The sequence below is a fragment of the Panthera tigris genome, chromosome C2 (assembly GCF_018350195.1).
Source record: "Panthera tigris isolate Pti1 chromosome C2, P.tigris_Pti1_mat1.1, whole genome shotgun sequence".
NCBI lineage: Eukaryota > Metazoa > Chordata > Mammalia > Carnivora > Felidae > Panthera > Panthera tigris.
In genome coordinates, this window is record NC_056668.1 from 128,009,801 (window position 1) to 128,030,159 (window position 20,359).

Sequence of the window (20,359 nt, forward strand, 5' to 3'; positions counted from 1 at the left end):
AAAATGTTTATATAGTTTTTCAACCCATGGCCCTCACCCTTGTTTTAATCTTAACCCTACAATCAAATACGTGAAAGGCTTTCTGTCATCTTTTGGTAAGATGAAATTCATCCTCTAATAGAATACTCAGGAAGGTCACATGTGTGTAGTAGTTCCTGAGTTGTGCACATTCAGAACCTTTACCAAGGCTTTGATTATTCGACAGGTTGTAGTGTTCTTGGTTTGCATTTTTGTTTTCGTGAGTTTCCTGAAAATGCTGCTCTGCTGCTTTTCTTTGTGTATATTGTTTTTGAAAATTCTGATGCCAGTCTACATTTTTTTGTAAGTTATTCCATCTTTTGTGCCTGAAGGCCATGTGGAGTTTTCTTTTACAAGGATATGTCTAGAATACTGATCATTCTCCATCAGTTTTCCCTAGAACATAGCAGGTTTTTAAATGTTTGGAATTTGGATCCTTCTCCAAATGTTTGGTCTGAGAGATAAGAAGAATGGAGATGCCAGTCAGCTGAGTTGAATGGAATGGATTGGGATCAGATCAAGAGTTTGTATTTTGGACACATAATGTTAGAGATGCCTGTTAGATATCCAAGTACTGTTGTCAAATAGGCAGTTACATGTAGAGCTTGAAGTTTGGGTAATGATCTGGACTAGAGAAAGAAATTTGGGAGTTGAGGTTTGTAGGTAATATTTAAAGCCATATAAAATTTAGATGCCAAGAGAGCAGGAGAAGAAAAAAAGTCCAGGAATACTCTCAGGGGTTCACATTTAGAGGATGAAACAGCAGGGGCGACTGGAGAAGGAGCCACCAGTGAGGGGAGAGAAAGCCTGGAGATTGTCTTAGAGGTCACATAAGAAAGTATTTGAGGAAGTAGGGGTTAACTATTCAGATGCTGCTGAAAGTCAAGAGAGGTAAGAATCAAAAATTGGCCATTGGATTTAGCATTATGGAGGTCAGTGGTGATCTTAACAGGAAGAGTTTTGATGACGTGGTATAAGTGCAAGCCAGTGTAGATTCATACAGGAATGCAGAAGTTTGGAGACATTGGATATAAACTATGCATTTGGGGAATCTCACCCTGTAAAGGGGAACCAAGAAATGGGGTGGTTGCTGTAGGGCAGAGTAGAGTTAAAAGAAGGTTGTTTTGTTTGCAAGATCGAAAAAATAACTGTGTGCCAATATGGCCAATCTAGTAGATCCAGTTGTTGATGCAGACAAAACGGGAGAATTGCGAAAGCCACATCTCTGAGCTGGTGCGTGCTAGGAAGTACCAGAAAGCAAGCAGTGTTAATGGCACAGGTGCAGAAAGAAGGTAGATGTGGTATGGGAGGTTCTGATTTTTTTTTTTTTTTATGAAAAATCCTTTGAATGCTATATAGAAACCTTTAAAAATTTTTAGCAAATAGAAAGCCTTACCATGTTCTCACAAAAAAGATTAAACATTGTAAAGATCTATAAAGATAATATAAATCCTATTAAAAATGCAAGCAAAAAGAGTATTAAGAATCTAAAGAATAACTGAGGGTAAGCACTAGCCCTAATAGTTATTCATACATCGTATGAAGTTGCAGCAATTTAAGGAGTGTGTTATCACATGAGTACTCAATACACAGGATTACACCCATAGTTAGGAGAATGTATTATATGATAAAGGGGGCATTCAAATCAGGCAACTGGTTAACATCTGAGAATACACTTGGGATGAGAACTTAACCCTTACCCCTTATATCAGAATAAATTTCAGAGGATTAGATATTATTTACATACACAAAATGAAGGCATAAAAATTATAGAACAGACCTTGAGAGAGTCAGTTTGTTTTTCAGTAATCCCACCATTAGGAAGTCTTTTCTAACTATAACATATACCCTTAAGAAAGTAAAGGATTCTGGGGTGGCTCATTTGGTTAAGTGTCCGACTTCAGCTGAGGTCATGATCTCACGGTTTGTGAGTTCGAGCCCCACGTGGGGCTCTGTGCTGACAGCTCAGAGACTGGAGCCTGGTTTGGATTCTGTGTCTCCTCTCTCTGCCCCTCCTCCACTTGTGCTCTGTCTCTCTCTGTCTCTCAGAAATACGTAAATGTAAAAAAAAAAATTTCTTTTTAAAGTAAAGAATTCATGTGAATCTGACAGCATTAAAAGAAATTCTCCACATTCAACTGCAGATTTTACAAATGTGCAATAAAAGTATTTCAAAATTCTCCATGGCAAAAATTTGACAACAAATTGGAAACAAATATATGTATATCTCAGTGGGTATGTATACATATAAATTTATGCAAATATTTAGGCAAGAGAATAAAAAAAAAAAGACAAACCAATAGGAAAAATGGGCAAGAGCTAGGAAGAGATAGCTGTCACAAAAAACTTCAATAGAAATATTATACATGCATAAAGATGTTTAATATCATTTGGTATAATAGGGTGGGAAATTAAATTTTTTTAACCTGTCAGATGGGCAAAAAAGAAAAATCTGATTACCCACTGTGCTGTCAAGCATGTTGGGAAACATGCTTCAAGGCTCATGAGAATGTCAACATTGTTATATAAGTTTTGCTTAAATGTTTCCCTTTACTCTTACATGGGAAAAATGGTGTGTGTGCAAGGTTGTTCATTGCATCATTATACTGGCAAAAGATTGTTAATCTAAATATTCATCAGGAGAGCAGTGCTAAATACAGTCAGTCAGCTGTCTGCATGGAATACTATACAGATGGGAAAGAGGGGCAGCAGCATGGGCCCCTTCCCATGAGGGAACTGTGGGTGGCTTGGGAACAGGAATATATTTTGTTCCTTTGAGGATTTTTCACAATTCTCAGCTCAGTCTGACTTATTAACCTTATAGTTCACATGTTGGTTATATCCATCTTTGTTTATCTGTTCCCTTCCCTGTTTTTTGTTTGTTCATTTTGGTTTTGGGTGTCCTTAATTTTAACTGCACCTCCTAGTCTAAGATTTGGCCGAACATGGGTAGCACAGCTGAAAATGTGTTTGTCTCTTTGAACCCATTTGTTGGACAGTACAAAATTATTTTTCTTTATTGTGTTCAGATGCAGATAATATTTCATTTTTTTTGTTGTTTGGAGGAAAACTGGAGGAGGCTAAAGCTGTAATCCAGTTAATTTTGAGGATTCTCCTCTCTCTCCTCTCTTTACCTCTCCTGTTTCCCTTTCCCTGTACTGTTTACGTTCCTCTTCTTTTATCTCTTCCCTTGTCTCCTTATCTCCTCTTCCTCTTAACCTTTCTTTCCGTCTCCCTCACCATACATCTAGGATGCACTTGCAGCCTTGGAAACTCCAGGAGGTCCCAGCCAACAGAAAAGGAAACTGAGTACACCACTTTCAGAAGTCATTGTCAGAAACTTGAAACTTGCTTTGGCAAACAGCTCCCGAAATGCTGTTGCTCTTTCTGCCAGCCCTCAGCTGAAGGATGCCCAATCCAAGAAGGTAGAATTAGATTTCTTAGTAAAAGCAAGTTGTATGTAAAATATTTCAAATAATAATAGTTGATCAGTTTCTTTTATTTTCTTTCCAGGAACAGGAAGAAGCTCCAAAGCCACTTCACAAGGTAGTGGTATGTGTTAGTAAGAAACTCAGTAAGAAGCAGAGTGAGCTGAATGGGATTGCAGCCTCTCTAGGAGCAGATTACAGGTAGTTGACACAACTTTCTGTTTGGTACTGTTATTGTCTGAACTTATAGGAAAACCTAAAGTTATTGTGAGCATCCACAAAGGAACATTTATTTTTCCTTTTCCTGTATTGTATTGTCTACAGTCTCCAATTAATTTTTAATTTACTACATCCTTGAAAAATACCCTCTTCCATATCAATTCACTTTGATATGTGTATTTCATAGGGTGTAATGCACAAATATTTGAGAACCTATTTTGTGCCACTCACTATGCTGGAAACTTGGGTTCCATGAATTATGAATACAGTCTAGAAGAATCCTTGTCTTTAAGGAGTTTATAATCTAATAATACAGTTAATGAGATGAGGTCTGAGATTAAGCATATTTTTAGTAGTGATTTTCAGAGTAGAGCCCTGTGAGTAGTGCTAAAGTATTGCTACGCTCCTGAATTAAAGTGGTCTTTTTTTAAGGATGTTTTGATTTCTATTCATTGTTACTACTTTGGAGACCTGGGTTATCAGATCTGCCCCTCCTCCTGACAGCCAGGCTAGAGACAGGTCTCTAGCACAGATGGTGCGTGTGTCAGGGATCGAGAGGCCCTGGCCTATGCCAGGCAGTCCTGGGTTGATCGTACTCCACTGTCTGCAGTGCTAGCTTTCTTGATCGCTTGTATCCAACCATTTGTGGCAGCATAATGATTGGCTCTTCAAGTAATAGACAGTTGGAGAAATATGTTTGGCTTCATCTTCCCTTTGGTAAGTCTTGTTTTAGTTTTCTGATAGATTAGATTGGGAGAATATAAAAATAAAAAGTATCTGGGATAGTTATAAGCATCTTAATGTATTTAATGTATCTGTTGTAGAAAAGAAAAGCTTTTTACTTGTTATTATTTGTATTACCTGTTTCATATGTTACTATATAATCTTATCGACTGTATAATTACATGTTACAGTATTCGTCTTCCCTTTTACCAGTTGCTGAGTTCTTAGCATGAGCCAAGCTTTGTCTCATTTCATTCTCACAAAAGTCCTATGAGGGTGTATATATTTGTCAAAATTGAATGCTTTCTTTATTCTCTTTGGATGTGGACTTGATATAAGATGTAAAAGGAACCTATAGGACTTGTGTTTTAATAAGACTTAAAATGCCAGTCCTCTCAGTGTGAAAAATAGAATCTATTCTGAAATTCCTAAAAAAGATATAACTGATTTAAAGTTTGCATTAAATCTATTCCTGAAAGATTTCTCAGACTTGGTGATAAAAGAGAGGGAAGAACACTTTAACATGTAGAGTTTACAATACTTAATCCATTCTCAAATAAAACTGTCCTAGAAGTTCCCATCCATAAGCTAGAACAGAACATCCTGAAGAGATCATGACACAGCCTACCACTGTAGGTCTAGACCAGATCTCCTCAGCATGTCATAGCATTACCTCTACTAAATGGATTTCACAAATATAACTTAACTACTTTTGTAATTTTATTTTTTTATGTTTATTTTTTGAGAGAGAGAGATAGAGCGTGAACAGGGGAGGAGCACAGAGAGAGGGAGACAGAATCCGAAGCAGGCTCCAGGTTCTGAACTGTTAGCACAGAGCCCAACATGGGGCTCAAACCCACAAACTGTGAGATCATGACCTGAGCCAAAGTCAGACACTTAACCAACTGAGCGCCAGGTGCCCCAACTACTTTTGTAATTTTAAAAACTAAAAGTCATCAGAAGGCACGTAATCATAGGATATATATTTAATATGTAAATGCCTGTGCCTGATGACACTAGAAGAAAACAGAGTATTCTTATGTTTGCATACATATGTAAAATCACTTCAAACGCTGTAGCCACAAGGCTGAAACCGATGTAGAGACTCTGATACCATGAGCAGCATTTCTGTTGGTAACAGGACTTTACCAAGAGTTGTTCACAGTTTGGCAAAGTTACAAATTAAGCAAAGTACAGTCCTCCATCAATTACTTAGTTGGATGTTTGGTATATTAGTGTATATTAAAAATGCAAAAACAAAAAAAAAAACACTTGGGCTTGTAAGTAAAACAGGCTTCTAGACTCATCTAATTATAAACAAACTTTTTTTTTTTTTTTACATCTGTGAATTTGTGTCAAGACATTAGAAAATCATGTAAGACATGGGATAATTGTATATATAACTATACTTCAGGATTTCTAGCATCCCTCGACTTTACTGAATGCCAGTAGCACCCTCCATCATATAAACACATTATTGTAACAACCAAAATCACTCCTACAAATCTACACAATAGCTTGTAAAGTAACAATTTTGCTGAAAGCACTGATCTAGACCAGAGGGTGGATCACAGCATGCCTATTAGTTTACCTATTATTTGTGGCTGCTTTCATACAAGGCAAGAGTTGAGTAGTTGGAAAAAGAGATTTTCGCTGCAAAGCCTAAAATAATTATCATCTGGCCTTTTAAGAAAAACTTTTTGGGGCACCTCGGTGGCTCAGTCTGTTGTGTCTGACTCTTGATCTCAGCTCTGGTCTTGATCTCAGGGTTGTGAGTTGAAGCCCCGTGTTGGGCTCCATGCTGGGTGTTAAGCCTACTTTAAAAAAAAAAAAAAAGAAAAGAAAGTTTTCTAATCGCTGGTCTAAACCATTTATAACCATTGAGAGTCTGTCCTTGAAGGATCTCTGAGGACTATAACCCATAGTTTCTCTATTATCACAGTGAGTAATGAAGCAAGATGAATCAGGCAAAAACATTCTTCTATTTTTAAAATTATTTTTATGATTTATTTACATTTGTATTATTTTCCCTAACATCAGAAATAGGAACAACCATTAGAAAGACTAACAACTCGCAGTGCCTGGGTGGCTCAGTCAGTTAATTGTCCCAACTCTTGATCTCAGCTCAGGTCTTTATCTCACTGACAGCACACAGCCTGCTTGGGATTCTCTCTCCCTCTCTTTTCTCTCTGCCTCTCACTGGGCATAAAGCCTACTTAAAAAAAGAAAGACTAACAACTAAATTAGGCAAGGTGTTCTTTACTATTATTTTTAAGGAAACACAATAGAGTAAGAAATAGAGATGTTTATAATATAATTTAGAAGGAAATATGCCTTAATTAATTTGACTATTTAAAAACCCTAAAGATATATTTTTTTTAAATGTTTGCTTACTTTGGGAGAGGGCATGCACATGAGAGAGAGTGTGGCGCAAGCAGGGGAGGGAGAGACCGAGAATCCCAAGCAGGCTGCATGTTCATGGAGCTGTCACAACTGTGGGATCATGACCTGGGCCAAAATCAAGAGTCAGATGCTTAACCAGGGATATTTCTTAGTTAGGAAATGGAAAGTATGTTAAGTGTCCATAAAGAGAAAACTCTATTTAACTTTGGTGATTTTATGCAGAAATATAATTTTACTTTCTCTTTGGCTTTTACTTGATCTTTTGAAGGGTGGCACGTATTTTACAATTTTTAGATTACTTTCCTAGATCAGGAAATTGTTACCTGGGAAGAGTCAGGAGATTGTAGCATTATGTATTAGTTAATATGGGTTTTGAAGTCAAAACTACCACTTACTGAATATCCTAAAACATGTTACTTAATTGTGTCCTTTAGTTTTCTTATCTGTACAGTTTTAATATAATAATATATAATAATACCAGCGTGTTAGGATTGTTGTGAGGAATGGCTGAGATAATGTTGTTTCAAGTACATAGTTTATTACAGGGCATAGAGCAAATGTACAGTGACCAGTGACCTCCAACAACCAGAGGACAGATTGGATGTTTTGCCTATTTTATTGATTTGAAAATACCTTTATTGTTACTATAAAGTGATACTCATTGTAAAAAGAAAATTTAAACAATTCAGAAAAGTATAAAGAAGGAAGTAATACTTTTAAAGACTATCTTTCCTGGTATCTCTCTGTATTTACATACCTGGTGTGTGTAAAATTTGACCCTCCCCCCCCCAAAAAACGCCTGTCATTTAATGTCCATGTTTACTCCAGATCTTAGAAGTTTTTTGAAGGTAAATATATTCATAGAGAGTAATGATCGTCTTAAATTTAGATATTTCTTTTAGTTATTTGTTAAAATTTGGTTGTTTCAGATGGAGTTTTGATGAAACAGTGACTCATTTCATTTATCAAGGCCGACCAAATGACACTAACCGAGAATATAAATCTGTAAAAGAAAAAGGAGTACACATTGTTTCAGAGCACTGGCTTTTAGAAGTAAGCAATACTTTTTTTTCCTTTTCTATTAAATGAGAATGTATATAAACATTTCCAGACATAAGCTAGTTTCCACGTATGTAAACAAGTTTGATAACCTTAGTTAACAGTGCACATTTCATTTCTTTGGCATTAAAAACTTAAGATCTTTGGTCCCTAAATACTTTAACAAGTTTTTTTTTTTTTTTTTTTTTTTTTTTTTTTAGCATTTATTTATTTTTGAGAGAGAGCATGAGCGGGGGAGGGGCAGAAAGAGGGGGAGACACAGAATCTGAAGCAGGCTCCAGACTCTGAGCCGTCAGCACAGAGCCCGATGTGGGAGGACTCGAACCCGTGAACTGAGGTGAAGTCAGATGCTTAACCAACTGAGCCACAAGGCGACCCCATACTTAACAAGTCTTTAATGGATACTCTTTCTGACTTCTCTGAATCTTGTCGCTAATAAAAATGATGTGAAATAAAATGTTCTAAAAATTTAAGGCGAATTAATTTGGCACACCAGTGCAGTTTAGAACTGTGTTTTCTAGAATTTTTCTCTGTTTCTGGGTATTCCCAGGAATAGGATTGATACTTTGGCAAAAGCACAGGAATGAAATATGTTTTGTTCTTTAGTGTATATGACATTAAACGGTGAGAATAATTTTTCGTTTGTATGGTGGAATGTTTCAGTGTCACCTACTTTTCAAAACTTTAATTCTGTAAACTTTTGCCATCTTAGAACATAATGGATTGGTTGTCCTTATTCTGCTTAACATTATTTATTCATTAAGATGTTTTTCAGCCCTGTTTTAAAGCCTGCCATTGTATTGCAGTGTGCCCAAGAGTATAAGCATCTTCCTGAATCTCTTTATCCACATACTTATAATCCCAAAATGAGCTTGGATATCAGTACAGTGCAAGATGGCAGACTCTGTAATAGTCAACTACTCGCAGCTGATTCAGCAACAAAGGATGATGAGGTAGATGATATGGATGATGCATTTACCCCCTCCTTAAGCTGAATGCATAATCTTATAGTGCTGTGAAACCAAATTTAATGACTTGTTTTGAGAAATTATAATTCTTCTCCTTGAATAGCCAGATCATTTGCCTGTAGAAGAAAATGACATAGACAATATGACCACCAGTAATAAAGAATTAGTAACATCAAATGGAGATGGAAGGAATGACTCTAAAGGAGGTAAAATATTTTAAGTTACAAAAAACATTTTTTAACAAATCTCTATCTTTCATACAGAATGCTTCCTTTGTTTTCTGTGTTGCTAAATACAAGCAAAGCATATGTTTGAGGATTGATTTGAGGTTATATGCCAATAATTAAGTAATAATTTGCAAAGCTTTAAGTGATTTATACGTGTCCAAACTTGTGAAATCTGTGGAACAAGTTATTTTAGAGTTAGTGTGATACAGCCCTATTCTGTCAAAGGTAGGTGGAATTGGTGGTTTTGTAAAAATTTATTCTTCAGTTTTCAGTAACTTCCAAAAAGCTTTATTGTATATGTGGTATATTTTAATATATTCATATGGTTTAAAGGTATGGAAGGAGGCATGAAGTTTCTCCCTGCCTTCCACAGTGTTTTTGGTTTCTTATGTATCCTAGAGCTGTGTTATGCATATACAATCATAAATACATATGTTGTCTCCTGCACTTTTTTCTTAATATTAATTTTTGGGAGAGCATAAGTGGAGGAGGGGCAGAGAGAGGGGGACAGAGGATCCAAAGCGGGCTCTGTGCTGATAAGCTGACAGCAGCAATCCCGATGTGGGGCTCCAACTCACAAACCGCAAGATCATGACCTGAGCCAAAGTCGGACACTCAACTGACTATAAGCCACTCAGGTGCCCCACTCCTTCTGCACTTTTAAAAAAGTGTATAAATGGTGGACATACTATATATGCTATTTTATACATTCATCTTTATCTTTTTGCTTAATAGTTCAACTTTTGGAGTGTTTCATATTAGTACATAAGGAGCTTCTTTGGTCTCTCTCTGTATCTTTTTCTTTTTTTGTAACTGTAGAGTATTGATTGTGTTGACCAAGAAGAGGCTACAAAGCAACCAAAAGCAATTATTTGGGATTTTCAGGATTGCAGTCCAGGAGATAGAGTCCATTGAAACTCGTCATTGCAAGCAGGGAGTACAGGCTTATAAAGGCAGAAACAGCAAGGTTATATAACTTGCTTTGGAAGAAATATGATTGGGGCTGTCAGAGTTTAAATTGACTATCTAATACAAGATTGTTATTTAGCTAACAGATAATAACCTTTATTTCAGTCCAAAATAGAAGGATATGTTCTAAGAGGTGGTGGAGTCTGTGGTTGACAAGCTGCAATTGACAGAAGTTAAAAGCTCATAGTGTTCCTGAGAATTGAAACAGGAGACTTTGCATAGCCTTACTTCCTTTGTCCTTTGACTTTATTTTGAGTGACTCTCTTAGCAATGCTTCCATTTTGAATCTTCTTTCACATTTATATGAATGACCATTTAGTCAGTCCCTTTTATGGGCATGCAGGCTATTTCTAATTTCTTGCTATTACAAAGAGTACAGCAGCAAATAACTATCTGTAGATGTCCTCTTTTTAATGGATTAATATTTTCTATTTTCCTTACTGATCTTACCCTACTGGAGCTTTCCTTATGACTTACCTATTTAGTTATTTAGTTAGTCCCACTCAGTTCATTCCAAAAATGTTTATTTAGGATCTATTTCTGTGTTTACAAGGAAACCAAAGATATATATATATATATATATATATATATATATATATATATATATATATATATATATATATTGTGGTCTGTTTTTAAGGACCAAGGGGTAGAAATCACATACATTAATTATGGATGCACCTCAGAGCATAGTACATAACACAAGAGGGTCAGAAGCAGACAGGGAGCTCTACAAAAGGGAGAATCACTGCAGGTCTTAGCAGGATGTCTTGGAAGGGCTTTTTTGATTTTTTCATATACGGTCCTTCTGGTAAGGACGGCCTAAGGTTCTGCAGTATTCATAGTCTTGTTCATTACTGTCGCCTGTAGTAAGCAATAAATGTCAAGTTAATAAATCTGTGTTCAAATATAAACAAAATAGTTAATGTGAATGAGATGTGATAAAAAAGAGAAACTTACCTTAATTGGTGTATTTGCATGTGTTTCAAGCTCTGACACAGACATTGGAGATGAGAGAGAACTTTCAGAAGCAACTGCAGGAGATCATGTCTGCGACGTCAATAGTGAAACCCCAAGGGCAGAGGGCTTCCCTTTCAAGAAGTGGTTGTAACAGCACTTCTTCAACCCCTGATAGCAGTCGCTCTGCCCGCAGTGGGCGAAGTAGAGTCCTGGAGGCACTGAGGTATGTACCTGTCACTGGTGGCAGACAGGAGCAACTAGGTGACTCAACAGAAAGGTAGCTCCTTATTTGGGTTCCTACTTGCTCAGTTCCATAAGTTAAGCCTCATTCTGCATTTTTTTTTTCCCAGCAAAGCAGAAGTTTAGAATAACAAGAACAGAACAGGAAAAAGGGTTATAGTACTGGGCCTTACTTAGCCCAATCTATATACATATATTATATGCAGATACTATACTGGTTATAGACTTTTCTCTCTTCCATTACTTCCTAGCTTTTCCTCCTTCCCTCTCTTGTTCCAAGCAGTTGTAGAATTCTTACTTTGGGGTAAGAGGTAGACAAAGGTTTGTTCCACACCAAGCAACTGCTTCACATTGAGGCATGATTAATATTTTTTATTACCAGGGCTCCTGGTGGCTCAGTCAGTTAAGCATCCAACTTTGGCTCAGGTCCTGATCTCACGGCTCATGAGTTCAAGCCCTGCATCAGGCTCTGTGCTGACAGCTCAGAGCCTGGAGCCTTCTTTGGATTCTGTGTCTCCTTCTCTCTACCCCTCCCCTGCTTGCACTCTGTGGCTCGCTCTCTCTGTCTCTCTCTCTCTCTCTCTGTCTCTCTCTCTCTCTCTCTCAAAAAGCCTCATTTGAAATGGATTCAGTGGATAATTCTGTTCTGTCATGTTAGTATTAAATAATAATCGTTCTAAACATTGTAATATATAGAGAGAAATTTAAATTCTTTTAGAACCACATGCATTTTGTATTCTCTTTACAAATTTACCTTCTAGAAAAGGTGATTACAGATCTCAGTGTGATATGACAAGTTCAGTTGCATAACTTCATCTTTTTCCTGATAGAAGGATCTCTAATTGTAGGATGACTGTTAGGGGACTTCTGTCTTGACTTGATTGATTGAACTATGCATCTGTCTTAAGCTACCTGTATATTTCATGAGGCCATTTCTATATCTGCATACTGAGTAAACGTGACTTTTTGTCTAATATACTTCAGATGATGTTTTGTCATTACAGAGAGCCTAAATCTTGTGCCAAGTCAGAGTAAATAAGTATACTCAGAATAAGGCTATCTGCCTTGTATTTGAGGCAAATGAACTCTCTGGGCTAAATTATTTTTGTTAAGATTCCATTTACATACATTGAAAGATTTGATATTTAGAAGGAAAACAGTTGGAATTATATTTACCGTCTAGTGGAATTATTATAATTATGACATAAAACATGCTTCACTCTAGTTCAGTATATGACTGATCTAAGACTCTGGGAGGTTCGGTTACCAAGAGCCAAAAGCACCTTCTTTTAAGGCAGCTTTTATAGGGTCTTTCCTGTGTAATTATAGTTCTTATTATTTCAAGTGATAAAAATACAACTGCTGGTAAGCAAAGTAACTGGTTTTCTAAACATTACCGTGTTTCCCTAAGCCTGTATAATTAAGAAAAATTCCATTTTCAAATGTAGTGATCATTTTAGAATTTTGAAAACAATTTCTTGACAGTAAACTTTCCCTTTTAAAGTTTTAAATATATGGACATTCAGTCAAAATAGATATTTTCTTTTCTAACTAAAACAGTAAGTTTTAGAAAGAAATATTTTTAAAAGAAAAAATTTCCCAAAGTTCATTTATTCCATATTTTCAGGTGCTTACTGTGTGCTAGATGGTGGGCATACAAAGGTGAGCCTCAAATTTGCAGTCTTACGGAATTTGAGTGTAGATTTTGTCGTGCCTATCTGTTTATGAAAATTGTCACTTTTACTCCTTAGGCAGTCTCGTCAAACAGTACCTGATGTCAACACGGAGCCCTCCCAGAATGAACAGATCATTTGGGATGACCCAACAGCCAGGGAGGAGAGAGCACGGCTTGCCAGCAATCTGCAGTGGCCTAGTTGTCCCACACAGTATTCTGAGCTTCAGGTTGACATTAAAAAATTGGAGGATTCTCCTTTCCAGGAGCCTTTACATGACGCAGAAACTGCTGAACAGGGTAATGAGAGGAAATCTATTCATTTGTTTGCATGAAGTACACATTGACTTCTTAAAAATAGATAAGCACATTGTGGTTCTCTGAATGACACATGCAAACAAAAAACTTACTAGATATTTTTTATTTTAGTAAGAGACAAAAAATAATTATAAATTGAGATAATTTATCAGTAAATTGAATAACATATTTTGGTTCTTAAATTTGGAAATTGAAGATTGGGCAGTGTTTTCCAGACATAATTTTTCAGTATTGTTCTTTCTCTCCTTCTCATCCTTTGTACATTTGTGTCATTAAAGTTTGGACTTTGCCCAGTTACTTTATTTTCATTTAAATCTTCTAAATTGAGCCAGCAGGTACCTACATCTGTTCTTTGAATTTGTATGTGTTTCTTTCTGAATTCTCCTATTTTTTCCCTTGGGCTCCACCTTGAAGACAAAATGATTCCTATCTTTCATTTTTGGTCATTTTTTCTCCCCCTTTTTCTCATATCACATGATTCTATCTCTACACTAAATAGATTTTCTCCAATTGTAGCTTTTGCTGTCATTTTACAAATTTGGGTTCCATTTTACTGATGAAAGCTTGGTATTTAAAGAAAGGGTTGGGAGAGTCCCATAGATAACCTATTTGCCTTTTTAAAAAGCTAATTAATTGCACTTATTTATAAGCTCTAGAGGTAGGCTACTTTTACATGTATATTCCAGAGTTTGTGTTTAATTTCATCTTGGTTAAGACAGATGAGACTATTTGGCTGAATTTGTTCTTAGTCATATTTGGGTAACATCACACTGCAGCATTTTATTGCCCTCAGCTGTCTGTGATTCCGGAAACATGTGTGTAACTGAAGCCCCAAAACACCCAATCTCTGAGGAACTGGAAACACCAATTAAAGACAGCCACCTGATCCCTACACCTCAAGCCCCCAGTATTGCCTTCCCCCTGGCCAACCCACCGGTGGCTCCACACCCTAGAGAAAAGGTTAGTTTATCCTAAGTATGATGATATGCCCTTTTGATATTGCTATTGTGTTGCATTAAAAATTTATTGATAACAGTATCAGGAGTTCACAGATGTTGAAAACTGCATTTCTTTGCAGTGTATTATTATTTCTGTATTTGATAAACCGGAAGACTAAGTAAAATGTCACTGAAAAAGAATCATATAGCTGATGATAACCTTTTTAGTGTTAATTTTTTTCTAAAATAAAACTCTTCCATTTCAGACTATAACAATAGAGGAAACTCATGAAGACTTAAAAAAACAGTACATATTTCAGTTGTCATCTCTGAATCCTCAAGAACGTATTGATTATTGTCATCTGATTGAAAAACTAGGTACAAGTATTTTACTTAAGTAAAAAACGCAACCTTATTTGGAAACTAGTGTAGTTGATATCATTTGTAAGGTGTAGAAATTGAGATTAAAAACATTGGAGCGGGGGTGCCTGGATGGCTCAGTCAGTAGAGCATACAAGTCTTGATCTCGGGGTTGTGAGTTCAAGCCCCATATTGGGTGTGGATCCTACTTGCAAAATAAAATTTAAAAAGATGGGTAACTTGTCTAAGGCTGTATGTATTGAGTCAGCATTAGAACTTTGATTTTATAAAGGTCTAAATAAATCTGAAGTCACTGGGTTATAGCATGTAAATATTTAAAGTTTATTTAGATCGAAACCAACCATCAAAATGATTTAAGAGTGTGCTGCTTTGAGCTTTTTGTTCATTGGTGAAATCATTGCAATTGTAGGTTTAAAATAACACTGCATTTAATTGAGGTTGAAGGTAGAGTAATACCCAGAGAGGAACAACCTCTTCTGTAACATTCTACTATATATGTCAGGCTGTCCACCTGATGTCATTCTGGAAGCAGCATACTAGGAAGGTAACCTGGTGCTCTTTAGCAGTACTGTCCAACCTAAAGAGAACATAAGCCACATATGTAATTTTAAACTTTCCAGTAGCCACATTTTAAAAAGTAAAAAACAAGTGAAATTAATTTTAAACATATATTTTATTTAACCTAGTGAACTCAAAATCTTATATTCAATACATAATCAATATAAAATACCAATGATATCTGCCTTACTAAGTTCTTGAAATCTGAGGTATATTTTACACTTCTAGCACCTCTCAATTTGGACCGGCTGTGCTTCAAGTGTTTGATAACCACATGTGGCTGGTGCCTACTGTGTTGGACAAAGCAGCTGTACAGGGTTAGGGAAAGTATAGGAAGAGAACTTAATCTGACAGCTTGGTATTGAGAAAACATTAAGATATAATGGTTGTTTTAGGGGCACCTGGGTGGCTCAGTTGGTTAGGCATCCAACCTTAGCTCAGGTCATGATACCGTGGTTAGGGAGTTTGAGCCCTGTGTCGGGCTCTGCTGATAGCTCAGAGCCTGGAGCCTGCTTCAGATTCTGTGTCTCCCTCTCTCTCCACCCCTCCCCCACTCCTGCTCTTTCTCTCTTCTCTCAAAAATAAACAAACATTAAAAAAAAATTTTAAAAAGAAGAAATGGTTGTTTTAGTAATGGCCCTGAGTTATCAAGAAAATATTAAATGTTATTTAGTGCTATCCTTTTGAGAATGTGGAAAACCATGATTTTTTTAAGGTTTCTGTCAAATACTGGGGCACTTGGGTGGCCCAGTCAGTTGAGTGTCTGACTTTGGCTCAGGTCAGGATCTCACCATTTGTGAATTTAAGCTCCACATCAGGCCTGCTGCTGTCAGCTAAGAGCCCGCTTCGGATCGTCTGTCCCCATCTCTCTGCCCCTCCCCCCCACTTTGAAAAATAAACATTAAAAATTTTTTTTAAAATTTCTGTCAAATACAGTCATACAGTTGCAAAGCTGTATTTCTTAGAAACTGGACTCATGTGGAACAGTTTCTCAGTTACCTGCTAAATCAGGTAGAGTTGTAAGTCACAATTGTTAAGCTTTACATAGAGGTCCCAAAATGAAAGAAGCTGTTTCAGGTGTCCATCTCCTGTATTTTGTTCCATCTCTGTAAACTGTGGACAAGAGTAGTATCAACTAGCAGAGCATTTTCTAGAAAAGGGCAGAGAAAAGAGGCAGATGAGGACAGACTGTGCTGGAATTGAGTCTGAATAGAAAGTTTTTGATACTAGAATGCAGAGAGACTATATTATAAATGAAGCATGGCCAGCTGATACACATGAGTCAGTATATTGTGTTGTCTGGGTTACAGCATGAATTTGTTATATAGGATTAGATCCTGTTACAATATGGAATTTTCACCTTACTGTTCTTTTGTCACTCTGATAGTGGGTGAGTTACTGTGTGTCTGTGTCATCATGGGTAGATTGCAGATAACAATAGTCACCTACCTTCATAGAGTTGTGGGAATTAAAGGAGTTAATAATCTGGAGCACTCTGAATAGTCCCTGGCATATAATAAGTGCTCAAACAGTATTGCTGCCATTATTAGACTCCTCTGTAAAGCATGAGTAGAATTTGAATGTTTTGTTGAATTCTCACGAAGTCCTTAAAACAACTCTGCCTAACCAGTAATCTCACTTCTGAAGTATAAATCAAAAGCCATGCTTTACATATGCTTACGCCACCTTCTTTCCTCTAAGTCAGGCTTCATACATTTGTATGAGAAGAGGGTCAGCCCCCACCTGCTGCTTCATCTCTGTTTACCTATTGTGTGTGTTTTCCTCCCAAGCTTCTATGTGGTTGGGCTACTGACCTTATTTCCACTCACAGAAAATTTTCTTCTGCTTTTAGTCTGTAGAAGCCCCTTTTTGACTTCTGTCTCCCTGGTTATGCATATTCAGTGCTTGAAAACTGCAAAAGTGGTTGAGACTTGAGATACCAGCAGTAGTATATGGCCTCTGTTTATATTCTGTTTCTTTTTATATCTTAATTGTAACCAAGTGTGGACAAACTGGAAAGTTTGAACAAGAAAATGTATTGAGATAGCAAAGAACTTTTGTTAATTGTATTATATCTGATAATGGCATTGTGGCTGTATAAGAAAATTACCATGTACTTTAAATTTTTTTTAATGTTTATTTTTGAGAGCAAGCGAGCACGTGAGTGGGTGTAGGGGAGGGGCAGAGGGGGAGACACAGAATCCGAAGCAGACTCCAGGCTCTGAGCTGTCTGTACAGAGTCCAATGTGGGGCTCGAACCCACGAACCATGAGATGATGACCTGAGCCAGGGTCTGACGCTTACTGAGCCACCCAGGCACCCCTGAAAATTGCCATGTACTTTAGAAATGCATACTGACTGGACAGGGATAGGGTAACACAATGTCTGGAATTTACTTTAAAATAGTTAAGCCGGAAAGGAGGTAGACTGAAGTGGCATAGCAGGATTTTGATAATTTTAGAAGCCAGGTGGCCAGTGTGTGAGTGTTCATTTTACTGTTTTGCTTTCATATTTTAAAGTTTCATAAAAAATATTACTTTATAAAAATGTATGTGAAATGAAATAATTTTCAGTCAAGGTTTTTTTTTATTTGGTGCATTTTGTAAATTCTGTGCAGAGTTGACATGTTTTTTTCCTAGGAAAAGTTAAGAATTCCAATAAAGTATCCATTTTTCTCTACTTTAGGTGGACTAGTAATAGAGAAGCAGTGCTTTGATCCCAGTTGTACACACATTATTGTGGGACATCCACTTCGAAACGAGAAGTATTTAGCTTCATTGGCAGCTGGGAAGTGGGTGCTTCATCGCTCCTACCTGGAAGCATCCCGGACTGCTGGGCACTTCGTGCCGGTGTGTATTCAAATTAACGTGAAGAATCATGTTTCTTTAAAAGTAAATTTCTTAACAGTTGATTCCGGTACTTCCACTGGCCATTCATATAATTGAAATAACTAAATGTGACAAATTAGATTATACCAATTTTATAAGGCCCACAGTAACAAAACAAAAAAATGTATAGAGATCACAAACCCAGATTCTTAGTGATATCAATTTTAATTCAGAAGTGGGCCTTTTTTTTTTCTTATTGGAACAACATTAGAAAATTTCAAGATTATCTCGTTATAAGCTTTTATCTTTACTGCCAGTCCATTAAATACTAAATTGTGTGAGATATTTTGGTTCCTAACTAACCATCACAGTAATACCTACCATGTAGTTTTTTGAGGTTTTCAATCAACATCCCTTAGGGATCTGATTTCTGTCGACAGGTAATCAAGCTGTTAATACAGGTGTCCACTGAGAACATGTCCTTCTGTGAGGTTCATCTTACAGTAGATGAAACCAAATAATGTATGTTTATCAGTTACTAAGGTATAGTTATCTGTGTCTCTTAGAAACGTATGCAGTATTTTTCTGATTTCTAATTAAAATCCCGGTATATGAATCGAAATTCATGTACATTTCCTTCTCTCTGTTCAAAAACTGATGCTTATTTTGTGCTCTATATTTATAACAATTGAGTGTATAGCTTTTAACTCTTACTAGATCATGGACTCCTTAAGGACATACTGTAGGACAACTCCAAAGTGTCTTGTACTGATTGTCTAGGAAGAAGACTACGAATGGGGAAGTAGTTCCATACTTGACGTTTTGACTGGAATCACTGTACAGCAACGAAGACTAGCACTTGCAGCAATGAGATGGAGAAAAAAAATCCAGCAAAGACAAGAATCGGGCATTGTTGAGGTATTAACATATATATAGTTATGTAGGTTATTTGAATGGCATTCAGTATTATGACTTTACAGATTTTAAATTTAAGAGAATATGCTTAACAAAATAATGATTCTAGTTATGAGTCTCCTGGTTGGCCTAGTCAGTAGAGCATGCGACTCTTACTAGTTTTGGGATCGTGAGTTCAAGCCCCATGTTGGGCACAGAGCCTACTTTAAGAGAAAAAAAAAAAAAAGAAAAAGGAATTCTAGTTGTCTTTTATGCCTTGGTTGATATACTTAGTTTGGGCATTAAATTGAGCTTAATATTAACTTCTAATTCTTCTAATTATGATTGACAGGAAGATAGAATGTGGATGGCTCTTTTAAAAATATATATGTAAAATGTGACACACACTGTATTTCTTCCAAAGAAATCTTCACCCTCTACTTTTAGGATCTCTTCACATGGGGTCCACAGACTCTCCCAAAGGAATTGTAGATTGAATTCAGGAAGCCTGTATACACACTCTGGATGGGGCGGAAGAATACATCTTTATTTCTATTAACATCTAATTGAAAGCATTTCCTTTCATTATAGAAGTCTGGGTAACAAATCCCAACGCTATTAACAGTACCAGTGACTTTACCCCAACAAAAATCAAGATATTTTTGCTTTGCATTATATTGCAAGTATCTTAAAATACTGTTTGTGTTCATCACTTTTTTTTAGGTTAATGTTTATTTTTGACAGGGAGAGAGACAGCATGTAAGTGGGGGAGGGGCAGAGGGAGACACAGAATCCAAAGCAGACTCCAGGCTCTGAGCTGTCAGCACAGAGCCCGACATGGGGCTCGAACCCACGAACTGTGAGATTGTTTTTTTTAATTGAAATGTAGTTGATGCACAGTATTACATTAGTTTCAGGTATGCAACATAGGGATTAGACAACTATACATTATGCTATGCTCACCAAGTATAGCTACCATCTGTCTTTACTGCTCTAAAATTTTAGTAGTTATTCAGCCATCACTAGGTCTTTTGTGCAGAAGCACATCTATTATGTTATAAATTTGTAAATATTTGGATAATTTTTTAAAAGATGTGGGGTTTTTTTGTATTCCTTTATATATTAAAAATATTTTAGGGGCGCCTGTGTGTCTCAGTCGGTGAATCATCCGACTCTTGATTTCTGTTCAGGTCATGATCTCAGTTTGTGAGATAGAGTCCTATGTCAGGTTCTGCACTTACAGCACAGAACCTGCTTGGGATATATTCCCTCCCTCTCTCTCAAAACATTTTTTAAAAATCTTTAAAAAAACAAAACAAAACAATATTTTTTTTTTAATTTTTAAAAAAAAATTTTTTTTTTTAATGTTTATTTATTTTTGAGACAGAGACAGAGCATGAACGGGGGAGGGGCAGAGAGAGAGGGAGACACAGAATCAGAAGCAGGCTCCAGGCTCTGAGCCATCAGCCCAGAGCCCGACACGGGGCTCGAACTCACGGACCGCGAGATCGTGACCTGAGCTGAAGTCGGATGCTTAACCGACTGAGCCCTATTTT

At 36.7% G+C, this 20,359-nt stretch overlaps 1 protein-coding gene across 4 annotated transcripts in view; it reads left to right on the forward strand.

The window, feature by feature from the left end:
- The window catches only part of TOPBP1 (DNA topoisomerase II binding protein 1), a 61,902-nt gene that overhangs the window by 31,053 nt on the left and 10,490 nt on the right, over positions 1-20,359 (forward strand). For all 4 annotated transcript variants that reach the window (XM_007087395.3, XM_042999130.1, XM_015539923.2 and 1 more), the window contains 11 exons: positions 3,270-3,443; positions 3,532-3,647; positions 7,721-7,844; positions 8,657-8,803; positions 8,922-9,024; positions 11,005-11,197; positions 12,966-13,186; positions 13,998-14,164; positions 14,409-14,520; positions 17,767-17,930; positions 18,690-18,827. In XM_007087395.3, coding sequence (XP_007087457.1) covers positions 3,270-3,443; positions 3,532-3,647; positions 7,721-7,844; positions 8,657-8,803; positions 8,922-9,024; positions 11,005-11,197; positions 12,966-13,186; positions 13,998-14,164; positions 14,409-14,520; positions 17,767-17,930; positions 18,690-18,827 — 1,659 coding nt within the window. The remainder of the gene's footprint in view (positions 1-3,269; positions 3,444-3,531; positions 3,648-7,720; positions 7,845-8,656; positions 8,804-8,921; positions 9,025-11,004; positions 11,198-12,965; positions 13,187-13,997; positions 14,165-14,408; positions 14,521-17,766; positions 17,931-18,689; positions 18,828-20,359) is intronic.